This window comes from Papaver somniferum, chromosome 4 (genome assembly GCF_003573695.1).
Source record: "Papaver somniferum cultivar HN1 chromosome 4, ASM357369v1, whole genome shotgun sequence".
NCBI classification, from domain to species: Eukaryota; Viridiplantae; Streptophyta; class Magnoliopsida; order Ranunculales; family Papaveraceae; genus Papaver; species Papaver somniferum.
In genome coordinates this window covers 34,148,131-34,165,946 of record NC_039361.1, presented here as the reverse complement: position 1 = coordinate 34,165,946, position 17,816 = coordinate 34,148,131, and the positions used below count along the sequence as shown (strand labels likewise).

At 36.3% G+C, this 17,816-nt stretch overlaps 2 protein-coding genes across 2 annotated transcripts; both read right to left on the bottom strand.

Moving 5' to 3' along the window:
* Positions 1–6,060: 6,060 nt before the first annotated feature.
* On the bottom strand, positions 6,061–6,754 carry LOC113272316 (probable DNA-directed RNA polymerase subunit delta). Its single transcript, XM_026522169.1, has 2 exons — positions 6,678–6,754; positions 6,061–6,478 (listed from the first exon to the last, which is right to left on the bottom strand). Exons 1-2 carry the CDS (start codon positions 6,752–6,754, stop codon positions 6,061–6,063), a joined length of 495 nt encoding a protein of 164 aa, XP_026377954.1.
* A 7,646-nt stretch (positions 6,755–14,400) lies between these two features.
* On the bottom strand, positions 14,401–15,480 carry LOC113272315. The gene has a single exon (XM_026522168.1). The coding sequence runs from the start codon at positions 15,478–15,480 to the stop codon at positions 14,401–14,403; it is 1,080 nt and encodes a 359-aa protein (XP_026377953.1).
* Positions 15,481–17,816: the final 2,336 nt, after the last annotated feature.

Below are 17,816 nucleotides of genomic sequence, written 5' to 3'. Positions count from 1 at the left end.
CTCTTTTTTATGAGTATGATTCACAAAACTCAAATGCATATGAACACTATTTTGGCGCCCGCAGCTCTGTCTCTAGCTCAAGTATGATGGATTCAGACAATCCAGATGAAGTATGTGATTTTGAATATGTTGAGTTTATGATGGAGAACATTGAATTTGAGGTGCAGAAATCTGAGTTGGACAAGTATTTAGAAGAACCAATTCTTAGCAAAGGCTCACCAAAATATGAGTATTTGTTTGAAATCTTAAGTTGGTGGAAGATAAATGCACCTAAGTACCCAATTCTTGCAAAGATGGCAGGAGATGTCTTGGCTATCCCAGTCACCAGTGTGGCATCCAAATCAATGTTCAGTGCAGGTAGTAGAGTGCTTACAACACACAGAGCTTCATTAGATCCAGAGCTTGTTGAAGCATTGTTGTGCTTAAGCGATTGGTTGCCAGATTTCTTTTGTGAATGTAACATTTTTTTTTCTTTTTTTTTTTTTGCTTAAACTCAGTGCATAGATCCATCTGAAATACTACTAATCTCTATTTATTGTTAGCACTTCAATTTGGATCTAATCTATGTGTGTTTGTCTAAATGCAGATATGGAAAATTTGGAAATCAACGACAATTGAAGTCAAGAGGGTCAGAGGCTGGAGCCTGGAGAGGAGAGTGACAGATACTTATCTTACTTTCTATAGCATTTGCTTGTGTTTCTTTTCATGTATGTGTGTGTAAGAGACTTACTTAGAGACATAACTACTTAAGAGTAATGTTTTAAGACTTTTTGAAGACAATTTGGATGGTATGTATGAGAAATTTAACTTAAATATCACCTTTGCTGCTCTGCATATGTTTTACAGACAATAGTTGTTTTTCTTGTCAGAATCGGATATTATCGGATAAATATCCGATATCCGATAGCTTAACCTATCGGAATCGATATCTGATTTTGATATCCTATAGGATATTATCGGATATCCGATAGTGCTTAACCTGTCGGATATCAGAATTCTAAATATCCGACGAATATTCTTCCATTGACAGGCCTAGCTCTCAGTTCAATGAGAAAGGTATTTTTGCCTTTATCTACTCCTGGCGATGATCCTCTTGTTGTTGGTTGCGCTGGTGGTGGTGGAGGTAGTGGCGTAGCTAGGAAGTGATTAAGCTTTCCTTGTCCGATCATTCTTGATATTATTCTTTGAATATTTTTGCAGTTATTTGTTGTGTGGCCGTGGAAACGATGATAAGCGCAAAACTCTTTGCTTCTTCTTCCCGACGGTGGTTCTTGCCCAAGGTTGGGTGGTGGTGTTATCTCCTCCATCAATATAAAAGCTTCCCAAACTTTCTCCACTGTTGTGTTTAAAGGTGGCATCCTGACCTCTATTCCTCTGTAGTTCGTACCCTGATTGTAATACCTCGTATTTCCTCCATACTCGTCTTCATGATTATCATCTCTTGCTACTTTGTTGTTTCCTCCGTGGTTTTTATACTGCATCTCTCTGTATTCTTGCTCGTACATTTCTTGGTCTTTGCTACTCATTGCAACTTGCCTGGATTGATCTTCTGCAATTATTTTTTTTTTGCTTCCCTGCGAAGTACTTGCAACTGCATTTTCCATCCTTGGTAATAGACTAGCATTCCCTGTCCTTTCGTTCTCTACTGCGATTGGGTAAGACTCCATATCTCTCTGCTTTTCTTCGAGTGCGATGTACTCCTCTTGGTAATCGCGCAACTCAGCCATTTTTATTCTGTCCTTCATTTTGAAGATCTGTGTAAACAACAAGTCAGTTGGTAGCAGTGCATTGATGTATGAAAAGATGAGATTTATTTCATCCACTCGCCCTGCCATTTCACTACTCATCGTCCTCCATATGTTGGTCATGTCTCGCAGACATTCGTTTGTTCTTTTCCGTAGGCTGAATGCTTTTTCGATTCCGGGTTTTCGCATACTACTGTTGATGTATTTCCCTAAGAACAGACTCTGTAAGTGCTCGAATGACTTTATTATTCCTACTGGTAACCCATCGAACCATTTCAAGGCTTCTACTACGAGGCTAGCTGGAAAAAACTTGCATAAGACTGCCTCATTATCCTCATATTGTAACAATACCAAGCTGTTTGTCTTTATGTGCTGGATCGCACATGTAGATCCATCAAAGATGCTAGGAAATGCAGGTAGTGCGCACTTTCTTGGTATTGTTACTGATTGTATCCTCCGTGCGAAGGGTGTTCTTGATGCTTCTTCCATCGCATCCTCTAATTGTCTTCCTCCTCCATCTTTACCTTTAGTTACCAATTCTCTTAATTCTGCTATTTCTCTTCGGATTTCAGCGTTTGGGAATATGTCTTCTTCTTGTTGTTCCGTTGGCCTTTTCAACCGGGATTCTCTCATCTTGTTTTCATGTCTGCTTTGTCGTATTGCCTCTTCTAGTTGTTTCCGTTCTTCTTCATTTCTTATTTCCCTTCGCCTTTCCCTTTCATTTCTCGCATGGTCTTGAGCTGCTCTATCTCTCTCATCCTGCTGTCTCAGTATCTCTCTTCCATAAAGTATCATCCTTGCTTGTTCTACGTCATTTTCTCGTTGTTCGTCATTATGTGTGCGATTTCGCTCCTCATTCTGCTCCAATCTACCTTCTCTACGACGCATTCGCCTGAGCTCATCTTCTCCTACTTGGATATACCTATCCTCTACGCGATCCCCTTCTTGCTCCTCCTGCGAATTTTCATTTTCCTTAAAAGTATTGTCCAAAAACTTCCCTTGTGTATTATCTCCGTGCTCAGATCTACTCCTCCTAGTGGTATTCCTGCTCGTCCTTGATCTTGAGCTCGCACGTGTTGTTCTAGATCTCGATTGTGACCTTTTCTCTTGTAGTCTTTGATTTTCCTCTCTTAACTCATCATTTTGTCGTGTCAAATTCGCACGTAGTTCTGCTTCTCTTCTTCTTTCCTCTGCCAATCGCTGCCTTAACTCTGCAATGGTTATGTTGTCTCCAATCTCTCTTTCGGCTCCTTCTGCATGTATTCTTTCATCATCTTCCTCAGCGGTATCTGTATCCGTGGTATGAACACTTACTGCATCGTAATTTCTTTGATCGTTCTCCCTTTGTTCCTGTTGGATCTCGGATCTGATCGGCTGAGATATGTTGTTTCTCTCGCCCATTCTTGATGTCTCTGCTATTTCACCTCTTCTTCTACCCGCAATTCTTCGACTCCTCCTAACCGGTGTTATTTTTTCTCCTGCAGATGTTTGCCTTGCCATTTTGTGTTCTTGAAATAATACTTAGACTTATGAAAACTACATCTAAAACGTGAGTAAACTAAAATTTCTTTTCCTAATGAAGACTGCGTTTTGAGTGAATGATTTCGAATTTTTGAAATATCAGTAAAATAATTTTCGTGGTAGTGATCAAAATCTTTCACAAAAACAAGAACAATAAGAAACTTAACTTTTAAAGAAACTTTCGAAAAAGAAACTCATCTTAAAAATTTTGACAAACAGATTCAATCCCCATCCTGAGCTGTTTTCTAGCGTCAAAATGTAGTTGTAAAAAATCCTACTACTACACCCTTAAACAATCTATTTATCAAACTAAGAAAACATTATCAAGAACATGAAAGAATCATTTCATTAAGTATAGAAACCAATACAAAGATGATAGATAGAATCATAACTTGGGAAACAAATAACTTTCTCTCTCCTAGAGTTCTCTCTCTCTACTCTCTAAAAAATCTCTCTCTACCAAAAAGGGTGGCTGGTCCTATATATAAGGATTTTACATAGTGGGGGACAGCTAATGAAGCCCATATTTTCGGATATAACATGCGAGTTGCTCGCTCCCGTACATTGTGTCTTCTCGCACATACTCTTGGACTTCGCACAACTCTCACACTTTACTCGTGACTTTGTGACGTCATTAATTCCGTCATTTAAAATATGTTACATGCGAACTCTGTTCGCTCCTTAATAATTCAGTTGCCTCGCACGATTATACAGGCGTGCGATATTTAACCCCTACAGGTTAGATACCAATAAAATGAGTTTTCGGTGGCAAATGAAGCTGGCAGGGTCGCTTTCACACCAAATTTTTTGCTCAATTAATCCTCTAAACTCTTCAACTAATCAACAAACTTCTGATTATTATTAGTCACCTCCACAAAAATCAAATTAAGACTGAGTATAAAAATAAAAAATAAAAAGAATAAATAAAACAAAACGTACATGGGGCTCTTTAATACCAATCGATTTCGTTTTACACTTAGTTTATTTCTTTTTTAGCCAATGTTGGGGAAACAGAATGAAATACGTGTTGCCGGTGATTATCAGTTAATTATTTGTTAACTACTTTCTTTTTATTGTCAACTCAAATGCATATAGGTACACTTGTATCCTCGATGTTGAGATCTTTATATTTTACTAACAATTTGAGAATGAATTCTGTAGCATTCAGCTAGCAATTGGGACGCAGCATGTGTTAAGCTAGGTGTTTAAAGTCTAGTTTGGTATTGTCGTGAGTTTTATAAAAGTGCTTTTCTCTTGTATTGCGTTGTGCTTTGCTGTACTGTACTTTAAAAATAAAATAGTCGGACATTTAGTAAACTATAATATGTAAAGTGTTGTGGAACCAATAAATTATAAATTCTGTTTGGTAAATTATCATGTTGAAGTGCTTATGATGTGGCTAATGACGAAAATAGACATGGTTTAATTTTGTTTTTTTAAATTACATCTATTAATAATAAAATATTTTTTTGAATATTATTTAAATAAAGATAAAAAATAATAATACTTCTTATTCTTATTCATATTCATATTTTAATCATTTAATATTTTAACTTTATTTTAATTTTAAATTTTTACCTTTAAATACTATTATTATTATTTTTGTTGTAATTATTATTTTATAACAAAAATTAACAAAATTTGATTAGTGAAATAATTGTACATAAATAAATATTTAAGGGTAGATTTTGTCTTTTTAATATAATAACAGGGTTAAAATAGAGTGGGTCCACAACTTCTGCTTTTACTGCTTTTAAAAGCTACTCCTGGGTAGCTTTTAAAAGTTGGCCTAAAACATAAGTGCTTTTGGAGAAAAGCGCTTTTAAAAAATTTACCAAACGCTATTTTTTTAAGAAGTTTGTTTCAAATTGGTTACAAAGTGCTTTTATAGGAAAAAAAAACAATCTCAAACGGGGCTTAAGTGATGATACATCTCTGCGTGGTCTCTTTTCTTTTACAATTATAAGAATGTTTTAGTTTGGCTGATGTCACTATGGTATAATGATGGGTGATGATATAAGTGACCTGAGTTTAAAACTCATTAAAATCAAAATCCAGCTTGTCCTATTCATATGACCAGCCTCATTCGGATGCCATTTCTTTCATCAAGTGAACGTAAATAGGTATAACATCGACAACTATCAAAACACTATGTCGTATCTTTCATTTATTTGTCAGGAAGCTTATCATATATGCACAGACTAAGCAGCTATTACTCACAAGTCTTTCTCAATGTTGAATTGGAAAATCATCTAAGAGCATGTTTGTTTTTTCCTGACTCTTCTGGATCTGATTCGTTTGGATCTGACCGAAATTACCTGACTCATCTATATCTGACTCAATATATTTGTTATTTGAGTCAGATCTGACTCATCTGACTCAAAAACATGAGTCAGTGGCTTGTTCCCATGAGTCAGGGATATTTTATTACCTGACTAAAACGAGTCAGATTCAGACCCCAAATCAGCAAAAAATCAAACATGCTCTAAAACAAAAGAATAGATCATAAAATGAGATTTCATTGAAGACTAAGCTATAGGGTACTCAACCAGAGATTTTTATCTATAAGACTATTCTTCAATTATTTGTAAGATATTTGATATTACATTTTACATAGAAGTACTACTAAGCTGTGTACTACAAGAGGGAGTTAAATGGCAACATATATACGTAGGAGGGAAAAATCATCATGTCAACAGCAGCAACTGCCATACTATTTATTTTATTTTTTTACATCGGTAACTGTCATTTACTATACCTATCCATGTTGTTTCTTGAGTTGTTTCGTGTTGTGTTAGTTAACTATGTATAAATTGTACTCTATCAACCGTTCAGCCCTCCATCTTTCATTAATCTTCGCAATGAACTCGTCCGCGCGCAAATTCAGATCATTGTTATCATCATCGTCACTAAAATTAGAACTATCGTCACTATATTCATCATCAATATCGCTGTCGCCAAAATTAGAACTATCACAACCATTTTCACTGTCATTTTCGTAGTCGGACATATAACCTTCTTCAACATTATCGAGTAGAGTTGTCATCTCCTCTTGCTCCTCTCCAAATAGGATCTCTTCCTTTTTCTCATTGTCAGAAGCAACATCATTTTTTTCTTGTTTTTGCATATTTTTCTCGTTTTGCACTGACATAGGCCGAGGCTCATCTAAACTGAAATCTTGATCCTCTTCAGACGGTTTAGAATTCTTGAAGCTGATAGCGATAACAATCACGTTCAATACGAAAAACACAAGTAACTGACACGACTTCGCATCCATGATCAAATTATATACCAACCGGAAAAGTTGTTGATAATAAGAAAATACAGGTAGCAATACAAATTTCAAGACCATGAGTACTAAAAAGCTAGGAATAAGAAAATTTAAGTTTAAGAACTTATCAAGTCGTATACCTTTCGAAAACATTTGAATTCGTTTCAAATAAGAACTCATCTCGAAAGGTTTCCGTGCTAATAAGAAGCTTTTCCATTTTATGAACTTTCTGATGGAAATTCCCTTGTTTGAAGTACTAATACAATCCATTCTTCTTTTCAAATTGGCTAAGACAAATATCAAAGGCTTGTTATGAAGTTGTGATGCTTTGTTTTAGTCCTCCCAATACATTGGGGTGCCCTTTTATAGAAAAATTAAAAAAAGGTGGAGTATCAATTTAGTTTGAATATTATAAAGTAAATGAACTTTTCTTAGAAACTTAACAGAAATCTCAATGAGCAAGTAATACCTGTAGACGATATTAGTAAATAGTTATCAGAACAGTGTAAATGTTGTCATTGAAGTAAACAAAGTCATCCCTTCACGACTTCTGTGTATCACTATATCTAGTTTGTGTAAAATAATGGTTAAAGAAAAACAGTAATAGAAATTTCACTGCTGCTTCTGGAAACCAAAGGGAACACTATGACGAAAAGTAAGAAAAATCGTGGAAGTGCTCTGCGGATCCGGCGATATTGAGTCGACCCGTTTTCTCTCCGATTCCTTAATTTCATCAAGTTGAATCCCTGCATGCTTCTGATTTACTCTTAAAAATTCATCAATCTATTTCGTCTCTTGTTTAATCTTCTCGTAAAACCCTTCTTCGCCTTTCTTCTTTTCTCAATCTAGCCATGAGCGGCTAAATTGCCGTTCATGGGCTCTGATGGATACTCCGATACACAAGTTCATAGAGCGATTACAACTTAAAAGGGGGTTGGTATGAAGGGGGATGGAAAAGTTTGGTTGTCTGCAAGATTGGAACTTTAAACCTATCTCCATCCGTTTCCTCCATCAGAATTGAAGAATTTTTTAATCCATGAAGCCAGGTAGTCCTTTTCCTCGATTTGATGATTATGATAACTTAGTTCATATAGGATAATTGAATCTGGTTACTTGCTTGATTTGCCTTCTATTTCAGTTTCAGTCTTAATGTTTCCTAATTTTTTCTACATCTGGTAGGCCTTAGTAGCTCCGTCTTTAATCCTCGTGAACCTATTTTATTGTCTATTCTTGGAAATCATGATTTCTTGGTTTAGTTTCCAATATTGGATTTTTCTGTTGGATTTTGCATCAAAAGTCTCACAATCCCTAATATTTTCACCTTTTTTAAACTCTGGTTACTTGGTTGATTCCTATCCCTGTGTTATGTATTTTATGCTCATCTTCCCTTTTCCTAGTCTTGAATCAATTGTTGGTTTTTCTGAAATTGTAGCTTTCAAGCTGTCTGATTTCCGGTATCACTATGTATTCATTGTGGCATGGTGATGTTGCTCTTCTCACAAACCTATTTCAAATCTTTTTGAACTTAAATCTTCGAAGGCATTTTGAGTTAGTTGAAACTTGAAATCCTACCAAATTTGTGTCTTAGGTAGGTTTGTTGCTCCGGTTAACAGAAGTTATTTTGCTGTGAAAATGCCCTTCTTTTTCTTGGAAAAGTTCCTAATGGCCTTTTTGCCAGAAAATCAAGTCATGTCTTCCCCTGTTTTATTCCTTTTTGAGCATAAAATGCATAGAGTTTTCTTTGTCTGGTTCTCAGAGAGTATTTGGTGATTTCTTAAAATTAAAAAGTGGGAGTTTTTGATGAATTTTTAAATTGGTTCCATCCAATGAAATCTGTTTATCTCTGTGCCTTTCCTCTTCCCTGTGTTGAATACAAGTGTGATTTTACGCAGTGTCTTACTTGTGTTAATCTATGTGTCGTTTCTACTTCCTTTTCAGTCAGTTTATTGGTTTTTCAGTCAAGGCAAGTATCAGATTCAGAATGTCATTGTATTTTCAATGGGTCTTATAAACCATGTGAACTTTGTGTTTCATAATTTCATTATAATTTCTATGGATTTCAGTTCTTTTTGGTCACAAGTTAGATGAGTGCATTGGCTTCCATTATGCGCGGTGGCAAGCTGATATCCAACAAGCAGAGGAAGTTGTAAGTGGAAACAACATCTGTAATATTGGTTGTGACAATCATTGTACCATCCATTACTTTTAGAGAACATACGCTTAGATGTCTTACGTCTCACTGGACATTCATCCTCATCATCTGCAACAGCTGAGAAATCTAAGGCTAAAATTGGTACCTCCAGCCCAATCAGCAACATACCAAACCCCTGATATATATGAAGATATTTAAATAGTTGAACTTGTTGTATTGGAACCTGTCAGAGTCTATGAACTCTTCTTTATAGTTTCTCTCAATCCTCCTTTTTTTATCCCTTTCTAGTTTGTTCTTCAAGTAGATAGTTTGTCTAGGTCAATCTTTACTTGCACAGTTGCATCTTATCTGCTTTACCTTTGCTTTTGTTCTGATTAAAAATAGCTTCCCAGTATAATTTCTCCTTTATTTATTTTTCCAATTATTGCTTTAAAGAAGCTTCACAGTACACTTCCATCTTTGTTTTCATTTGTCTGCCTTTTTTGTTTAATACTTGTACTTAATCTTACTGTGTAATCCTTTCTGTGAAGATCCTTCCATCATTTATCTGTCTAATGTACTCTACTGTTGTTTAAATTTTTCAGAGAGGTTCTTTTGTCTGCTCATCTACTGACAAATTTACTTACAATTTTCAGCTGCAATTTGATTCATTTTTATACCCTTCCATTCTCTTAGTGAATCCTTGAGATCTCTGGGCCATTAGTGTTCTTATTTCTTCCCTTTAATCCCTCCTTTTTAGGATTTATTTCCTTGTTTTTCTTTCACCATGAAATTGCTTTCTTGGAACGTCCAAGGAATTGGAACTCCTATCACTAGGGATCATCTTAATCACCTTTGTTATTTTTACAAACCGGATATTATTTTCCTATCCGAGACAAAAGCACAATTTGAAAAAATGGATTTTCTCCTTAAAAAATCTGATTTTCATGATTGGTTCATAATCCCGTCGGTGGGCATAGCTAAGGGGTTAGCAATAGCTTGGCACAATAATGTAGAGCTAAAATTACTTTCGGCGCATTTAAACGTCTGTCATTTCGAAACAACATTTGGTGAAAAAGAAATAGAAATTACTTGTGTTTATGGTGCAGTTGAAGCTGATGAAAAGATAGCCCACTAGTACAAACCTTCACATAGGCCACGTTTTTTAGTTTACATTCCAGCCACGTTTCAGGTTATTTGTGTGGCTATTGGTCATCAGTATAACTATAGCCACATTTTGTGTTACCATGTAGCCATATTGCACCATTTAGTCATGGGTTTATTCCTAAACCCATGAACTGTAGCCACATGGTATCGTTTGGTCATGGTTTTCAGTTTAATCCAATCACATGTAGCCATAGATGCGTATATGGCCACATTAAATAATTTTGTATTGTCAAAAGTGTCGGATGACAATAGACACACCTTTTAGACTGTTATGGAAAGAGGATTTATTTAGCCACATTGGTTTGTTTATGTGTCCATAATATCTGGTTTATTAGACACGCATATACTAAGGAATTGACACATTATATCAAACATGACAAAAGATTGACATATGGTTACTCCATATTTTTTTTTGGGAGGATTATGATATGGCTACACGAAAAACAAATTGTGAACATAGCGTCGGATCCATTAGACACATGAGATTGAATTTTAACTTTTAAAGTACTAGCCATGGTTGTTACCGAGTCTTTTCTAGGCCAAATGCTCCTAGTATGCTTAATTTTCAAGCAACATATGCTAGGGTAATGTTTATGCATGTTCACTGCAATAAAGAAACCTCAAGCTCTGGTGTATAGAAGGATACATTACAAGTGATTGTGGCTTCCAAGGTAATTGCAATACAGCAGGTGCAGCCGGGTGTTTTGTGAAAATAAAACACGTATAGTGGAGTTCTGTTGTGTTACTTTCTCCCAGAATTCCCGATATATAACCATGCCAAAATCCAAAATAGTAAACCATATCTTAAACTTTTCATACAAATCTAGAAGGGACTGTAAACGACAGGAGCCATCTGTGAGACCAACCAAACCTGTTTAACTTATCAATTCACAAAAGCTTGTATATTTTTAGCCAATATATTTAATGAAAAAATTTAGATCTACAACCAATATTTTTTACTTACCTCTTTCCAAAAGAAAAAAACAAAAATACTACATCAAATTGATTTTGGAGCCGGCCACTCCAAAACTACGATTGCAGTAGGAATGCATTTCTTTTGCTCTTTATATAACAAGACAAAACAATACCATAATCAAATTATTGATGTTTTAGATGCAGAGTTCGTGTCCTACAATTCGAGTGTCAAACTTATAGAGGCATCTGATGGCATAAAAATGACTTCGTCAAAGCTCAGGGACAACGTAAAGTGTTGAATAGCCACAACGAACCTGCAACAGGAAAATAGGGTTCTGAGTTCAAAAAAAAACAAGGAAGAAAGAACGAGGGCACAACAATTAATACAAGGTGTCAGCCCAACTCAACATAAATTGTGGTCAAGACTTCTTACAAAGAGGACTTTCACGAAATATGGGAAAAACCCTGTCAAGTATGGTATTCAAAACGGTTGAGGGTTAAATTGGAACAAGGAAAATGAGATTAAAATTCACTATTCTTCACAGGCTACACAATACAAACTCCTCACACAAGCAAGTGAACCGCTCCATGCAATTCACTTAGGAAAAAGCATCAGTCCGCCCCCAAATGCTTTCACCATAAAATTGAGAACCATAAGACCTTTAGCACCATCATTTTAAATGTTTTTTTTGTGGTTAATGAACTGGAGTTTACATCATATATCTACAGGGTTACGAATCTAATTTGGGTACTTGGAATTCAATTTCACCATATGCTTTGAGTAATGTTATGAAGTGTATAAAAGATTTCTGAAATACAAGTACAACATGTAGTTATAGTGCATGCGCCCATAAATATATTCAAGCAATAGGACAAAAACATACCAACTCTCATTCTCTTGGATATCTATTTAAAAGTGACCAGAGTAGCAAGTTGTAAAGTACAGTAGTAGCAATTTCAATTGAATTTCCATATGAGACACGGATAAAATGATGTTATTCATTTTACAAAGAATAAAGCACGCAAACATACAGAAAGCATGCTAAGGAACAGGATTAAACATAAGTTCCATCGTTATCGTTCTTTCAATATCATGTCACTAACCGAATAACCACAGAAGGAAATAAAGCGACGTACCTGCGGGAGTGTGTCATTTTGGCTTGCGTATAAGTAAACCTCGGCAGTCAGTTCGGAAGTAATCATTTCGGGATTCTATACCCAAGTCTTGTGGATCTACAGACGGCAAGATATTATCATTCCCAGAAAAGATTACTGTACTGAATTCCTCACCGTTGCCATCGTCATCTCTATAATTTTTGTGAGGAGCCACAAAAACAATAGACTTTTTCTTATCTAACTGGTCTTTGACATAAACTACCTGCTTAGCTTGTGAGGCTAAAATAAAAGGATCATTTTTGTATCCCAACATAGTAAGGTCAACAATCTTGTATCCAAGAGCATCTCTTTTGACCCCACGTTTATTATCAACCCAATTGCACTTGAACAGATGAACTTTTATTTCACAGTAATCTAACTCCCATATCTCTTACAAGACACCATAATAAGAGGCTTTACCATATGTAACGTCATCATCTCTAGATATGTGCATGTCATTTGCTGCAACGCTAACCCCACTATTCTGGTGAATTCTACCATCACGGGATCTTATGCGGAATAGATATCCATTGATGCGATATACAGTGTATTTCGTTACCTCGTAGTGCGGGCCATGTGATATCCATCTTAAGTTCTCTGAGATACTTTCTCTGTCGTCTGCCAACTCTTTTTCAACCTGAAATTCATTATTAGGATGAACCTTGACTTTAAAGGAATATAACACATCAAACAAGACACTTTTTCTATGACCTATTACCTCATTTTTTAACCAAGCGCCAAAAGTGTTAGAGTGCTCTTTCTCCAGCCATGCTCGCTTTTTAGTAGAATAGTTAGTTTCCAAATATAGCTTGTGTCGGCTGGTATGTACAATAACCAAATGTTATTATACTTTGTACCAAAAAAAAAAAAAACAGGAAAAAAAAACAAATTAATACTTACTCTATGTAAGGCTCAATTTCAGGCGTGTTCTGCATTACATAGAAATGTGCTTGTCTCAACTGTTCAGGGGTAACTATACACGGCTCTTCAGCTGATGACGGTTCTCCCTCCTGAGATGTATTATGCCTATCTAGTGGAATACCAATTTTCCTGATGCTTTTATGGTACTCACAATATATCTCAATCGTCTCTTCTGCAACATTCTCTTCGGCAATGCATCCACAAGGTTGATTCTTGTTTCGCACATGCCCCTTTATAACCTTCATACACCTTTCGAAAGGATACATCCATCGAAAGCAAACCGGACCGCATAACTTCACTTCCCTGGTAAGATGTACAGTTAAATGAATCATGATGTCAAAGAAGGATGGAAGAAAATACTTCTCTAGTAAGCATAACGTCACACAGAGATCCTTTTGCAATTTATCTAGCTCTTCCACCATGATTTCTTTGGCAGATATTGATATGAAAAAGAAACAAAACCTGATAATAGCATATCTCACAGGTGTAGGCATAATTGATCGAATAGCGACGGGCAAAAATTGTTGCATAAGCATATGGTAATCATGTGATTTGAGTCCGATCAGCTTACGCTCTTTTAGGTTCACAAGGGTGGAAAAATCCGAACAATACCCTTCTGGAACTCTTAACTCGGATAGTGTCTCCAAGAATATGTCTTTTTCTTCCGTAGTTAATGTATAACATGCTGCGGGAAGTATCGTTCCTTTGTCATCTGTCTTAGGGTGTAACTCCGATTTTAACCCCAAACGCACCAAATCCTTTCTAGCGTTTAATCCATCTTTTGTATTCCCGTTGTGCAGCAACGTTCCAACAAGACTTTGTCCCACATTCTTTTCGACATGCATGAAATCAATACAATGTTGGACATCATTATAGCGTCAATATCTAAGTAGTCGCTGCTATATGTTGTACTTGCTCCAGTAAGTGGTTTCCCTGCCTTCCTCTTCCTCACCTGACCTATCGACTTCTTTTGATATTTTTCAGATGCGCTCAATTTTCGTTTTTCTGATGCGCTTCATCTTTCCACCTTTTCCAGGTGTAGCCTGCACGTCTTCCCCTTGAGTATTCGTCCCCTTCTTTCCCCATGAATTCTTTATACATTTTACCTCCTCATATATTTCTTCCCCGGTCATTGGTTCTGGAGCAGTCTCCCACTCTTGTTTTCCGCCAAATCCCCCCTTCTGCCTTCTGAACGGATGCTCATAGGGTAAAAATCTTCTATAACCAACATAAACATTCTTGTTTGAGTCATGAAGCCTAATATTGTGCGTCTTTTTCCGACACACCACACAACCATGATATCCAGCGTAGCGACAACCACATAGTGTACCAAGAGCAGGATAATCGTTTATCGTCCACAAAACAACTGCACGTAGAGTAAACATTTCTTGGGCATATGCATCCCATGTTCTCTTTCCCTTCTCAAATAAGAATTGAAAATCTTTAACAAGAGGTTCTAAAAAGACATCGATGTTGTTTCCTGGCGCACCACCATCTATAAGTAACGACAACATGATGAACTTTCTCTTCATACACAGCCCCGGTGGAAGGTTGTAAATCACAACCAAAACTGGTCATACACTGTGATGTTTGGTTCCTGTGTTTACATCAACTCCATCAGCCGAAACAGCTAACCGCAGATTTCTTGGATCACCTTTAATTTCTGGGAAATTGTTATCTATCTCTCTCCAAGCATGTGAGTCTGCCGGATGACGTAAAACACCGTCTTTGTTTCTAGTGGTATCGTGCCATATCAAATCTTCTGTTGTGTGCTTCGATTGAAACAGCCGCTGAAATCTTGGGATGACGTCGAAGTACCACAATACCTTTGCTGGAACATTCTCGTAAACTTTACCATCCCTGTCAACTTTCCATCTGGGTGCTTTACAAGTAGGACACACTTTTTCATCCTTGTACTCATTCCAATAAATAATGCAGTTGTTGATACATGCATGTATCTTTGTGTACCCTGAACCCGTTGCTTTCAATATTTTCTTTGCCTGATATGTACTCCTCGCCATTAAATTACCTTCTTTGGGAAGCATGTCCTTTAACAAGGGTAAAAATTCATTAAAAAACATGTCTGATGCACCGTGCTTACTCTTCAACTTAAACAACTGCACAATTGCAGACAACTTTGTGAAGTTGGGACATCCTTCGTATAAGGGCTTTTCAGCATTTTCAAGTAACTTTTTAAACTTTATAAGGTCATCTGCGAACTCTTCTGCAGCCTGCATCATATCTATAGTGTCTGGAGCATCAGTGGGAGTTCCCATTCCAAAATCTTCGTCTGGAGCATCAGTGGGAGTTCCCATTTCAAATTCAGCGTGCATACCATTGTTGACGTTAACTGGCCTACTACTAGTTATTGCCTCATCCTTTTCCCCATGCTTATTCCAAATAGGATACGTTTGATCGATTCCATTTACGAATAAATGATCTTCTACGTCGCCAACGGAGCATGCACAGAGATTTAAACAATCTGTACACGGACACAACATAAGAAATTCATCATATGTCTCAACCTCTTCCTTGAGATGGTTGACAGCATACCGCAGAAACGCCGCAACTCCTTCTCTATAACGTTTCTTCGTTCTATCAGTACTCATCCAGGATTTATCCATTCTGAAACGCAAAGAGACCAGTAGATCCATCAGTTGCACTCCAATGAAAGCAAAAACTGATAAATCAATTCAGAAATACAAGCTTAGCATTAACTAATAAATATGTTTCATTTCAAAATAGTAGTTATCCCCTGACTTGACAATTTAGACATACAAGTCTTGAAATTACCAATAAATTCAGTACCATTTGAAACATAAAAAATTTATATGGGCAAACATGGTAATAACAGATGAAACAGGTAATATGCAATTTCCCTCATAGAAACCCATAATCATGCCACACAAACCCATAATCAGACATCCAGTATTAACTCAGGAAAATTGGTCTAGTACTTTCAGTATATTGAGTCATTTCAAGTTTTGGAATAACACATACTGAATCTGGAAAACTCAATCTGGAGAAGATGGGAGCAAATGAATCTGGATGATAATAAGACAAATTCTAAGTGGTACTATTTATAATGCAAAGAGTTTGAACTGTGGCCAATTCATAGTGCAGCAGCGAAGATGAAGGGTTTGTATGTCAGCCGCAGTTGGGAGATTTCGCGAGAATGAATTGCAGCAGCTCTAGGGTCAGTGTGTTTGTTAAATTAGAGTAAACACTGATCTGTGCAGTCGGCAGTTAGAGTCAACAGTGTCATTTCACAAACCCATAATCACACATCCACACAAACCCATAATCAAAATGTCATTTCAAATAAGTACTCTAATTGATTAACTTAGCAATATCAGATAATAAGTAGTATGTCCCTAGTTCTATAATTGACATAGTTGGCAACTTTTATATCTCTGGGAGCTCAAATCTTCTTCTTTAGACAGATGTGAAGTCACATCTGTCGAGAAAGAGCTCTAATGTTCATGAAGAATGATTGCACAATGACAATGAGAAAAAAAATACGAAGTACTTAACACTGGTGCATAGTACATCAAGGCTTGAAAAACATACCTATAAGTAACTTTGAGTCAGTTTTAGTGATTCTTTAAAAAAATGCCTTCCTTTTCTGGCTTTTATCTCCTCGTCTCAAAGTGCTGATTTAGTAGAAATTAGATCTAGAAACAGCAAATCTCAGGCAACTCTTGCAAAAAGTTAAGAATTTTATCATTGCAAATTTTCAAATTCTTCCAAAGGTCTTAACTGAAAATGCTCGAAACTGCACGATGGTATTATACATAAAGCAAATCACTAAATCTGTCTCTCATGGAACTGGAAACTCAATGCTTTCACTGAAGAATAATGACACCCCTGAAACGGATTGAAAACAAATACATGTACCTACAATACATCACCCATTTAGCTACAGATTCAAAAACAAATAGGATAACATCACCCATTTAGTTCTATGAAACATCACCAGATTGAATGAAACATCACCCATTCAGCTACAATACATCACCCATTTAGCTACCCATTTTACTAGTCCCTAAAATAGGATAACATCACCAGATAAGTTCTATGAAACATGCTCACAGATTCAACATGATGTACTGAAAAACAAAGCAGTAGTGAGCACAGATTCTGTATGTTGCAGGAAAAAGAATAGACACAAACTTTAGTGCAGCGAAAAAGAATTTTAGTGCACAAACTTCATACACAAACTTTACTCAACAGATTCTATATGTTGCAGGAGTTAACAACATTTCAGTCAAACATGGGGTATATCATTCAAGACAGAGCATGAAAAGTTCAGAGGTTTAACTAAATTACAATGGGGTTACAGTTCAACAAGCTATCATGATAATTATCAGAGATAATAACTTTAAGGTTTGAGAATGATACCTCCAGTATAAACTGGGTTTAGGCACTACCACAGATTGTGATGCTCCTTCTTACCCCCTCCTTGGTTTGTATTTCAGCCTCACAAGTACCTGGTTGCTCAAAAGAGATTGTCAGGACTAACAAATTCAGAGAGCATCAATGCTGACTAACATCAAGGGAACCAAATGAAGCTAACACAGAGTGCAATGGGTTACAGCAAAATTCAAAAAGCTAACATAGTAACACTTATTACTACGCAAAAATCATCTAGTATAATGAGAATTTCAGCAATCTAAGAATGAATGCTACAACATACCTAAGATGGGAGTAAATCAGACTGATTTTAGGGTTGAATCTATAGATATTCTAAAACATCAAGGGGCAATAATCCCGCCCAAAAGTTATTTCTTTTGATTTCAACCCCAAAATAAAAAGGTTAGGGTTCAAATCAAAAAAATAATTGACTGGGATTATTACCGCTAGATGTTCTCAATATTCTTGATTTCATCAGATTTTCATCCTATGGAGGTGCAGAAATATTTCCAAAATTGAAGACTAAATCTTCCCTGAAAATCCCCTTATTTTCTGCCAGAATATCAGTTGGAGAATT

Excerpts from the sequence above, each read along its gene's own strand:
- LOC113272315 (XM_026522168.1), bottom strand. The coding sequence starts at position 15,480 with ATGGATCTACTGGTCTCTTTGCGTTTCAGAATGGATAAATCCTGGATG.
- LOC113272316 (XM_026522169.1), bottom strand. The coding sequence starts at position 6,754 with ATGGAAAAGCTTCTTATTAGCACGGAAACCTTTCGAGATGAGTTCTTA. Across the intron at positions 6,479-6,677 it reads AATTCAAATGTTTTCGAAAG|CTTCAAGAATTCTAAACCGT; the intron begins GTATACGACTTG and ends TATCGCTATCAG.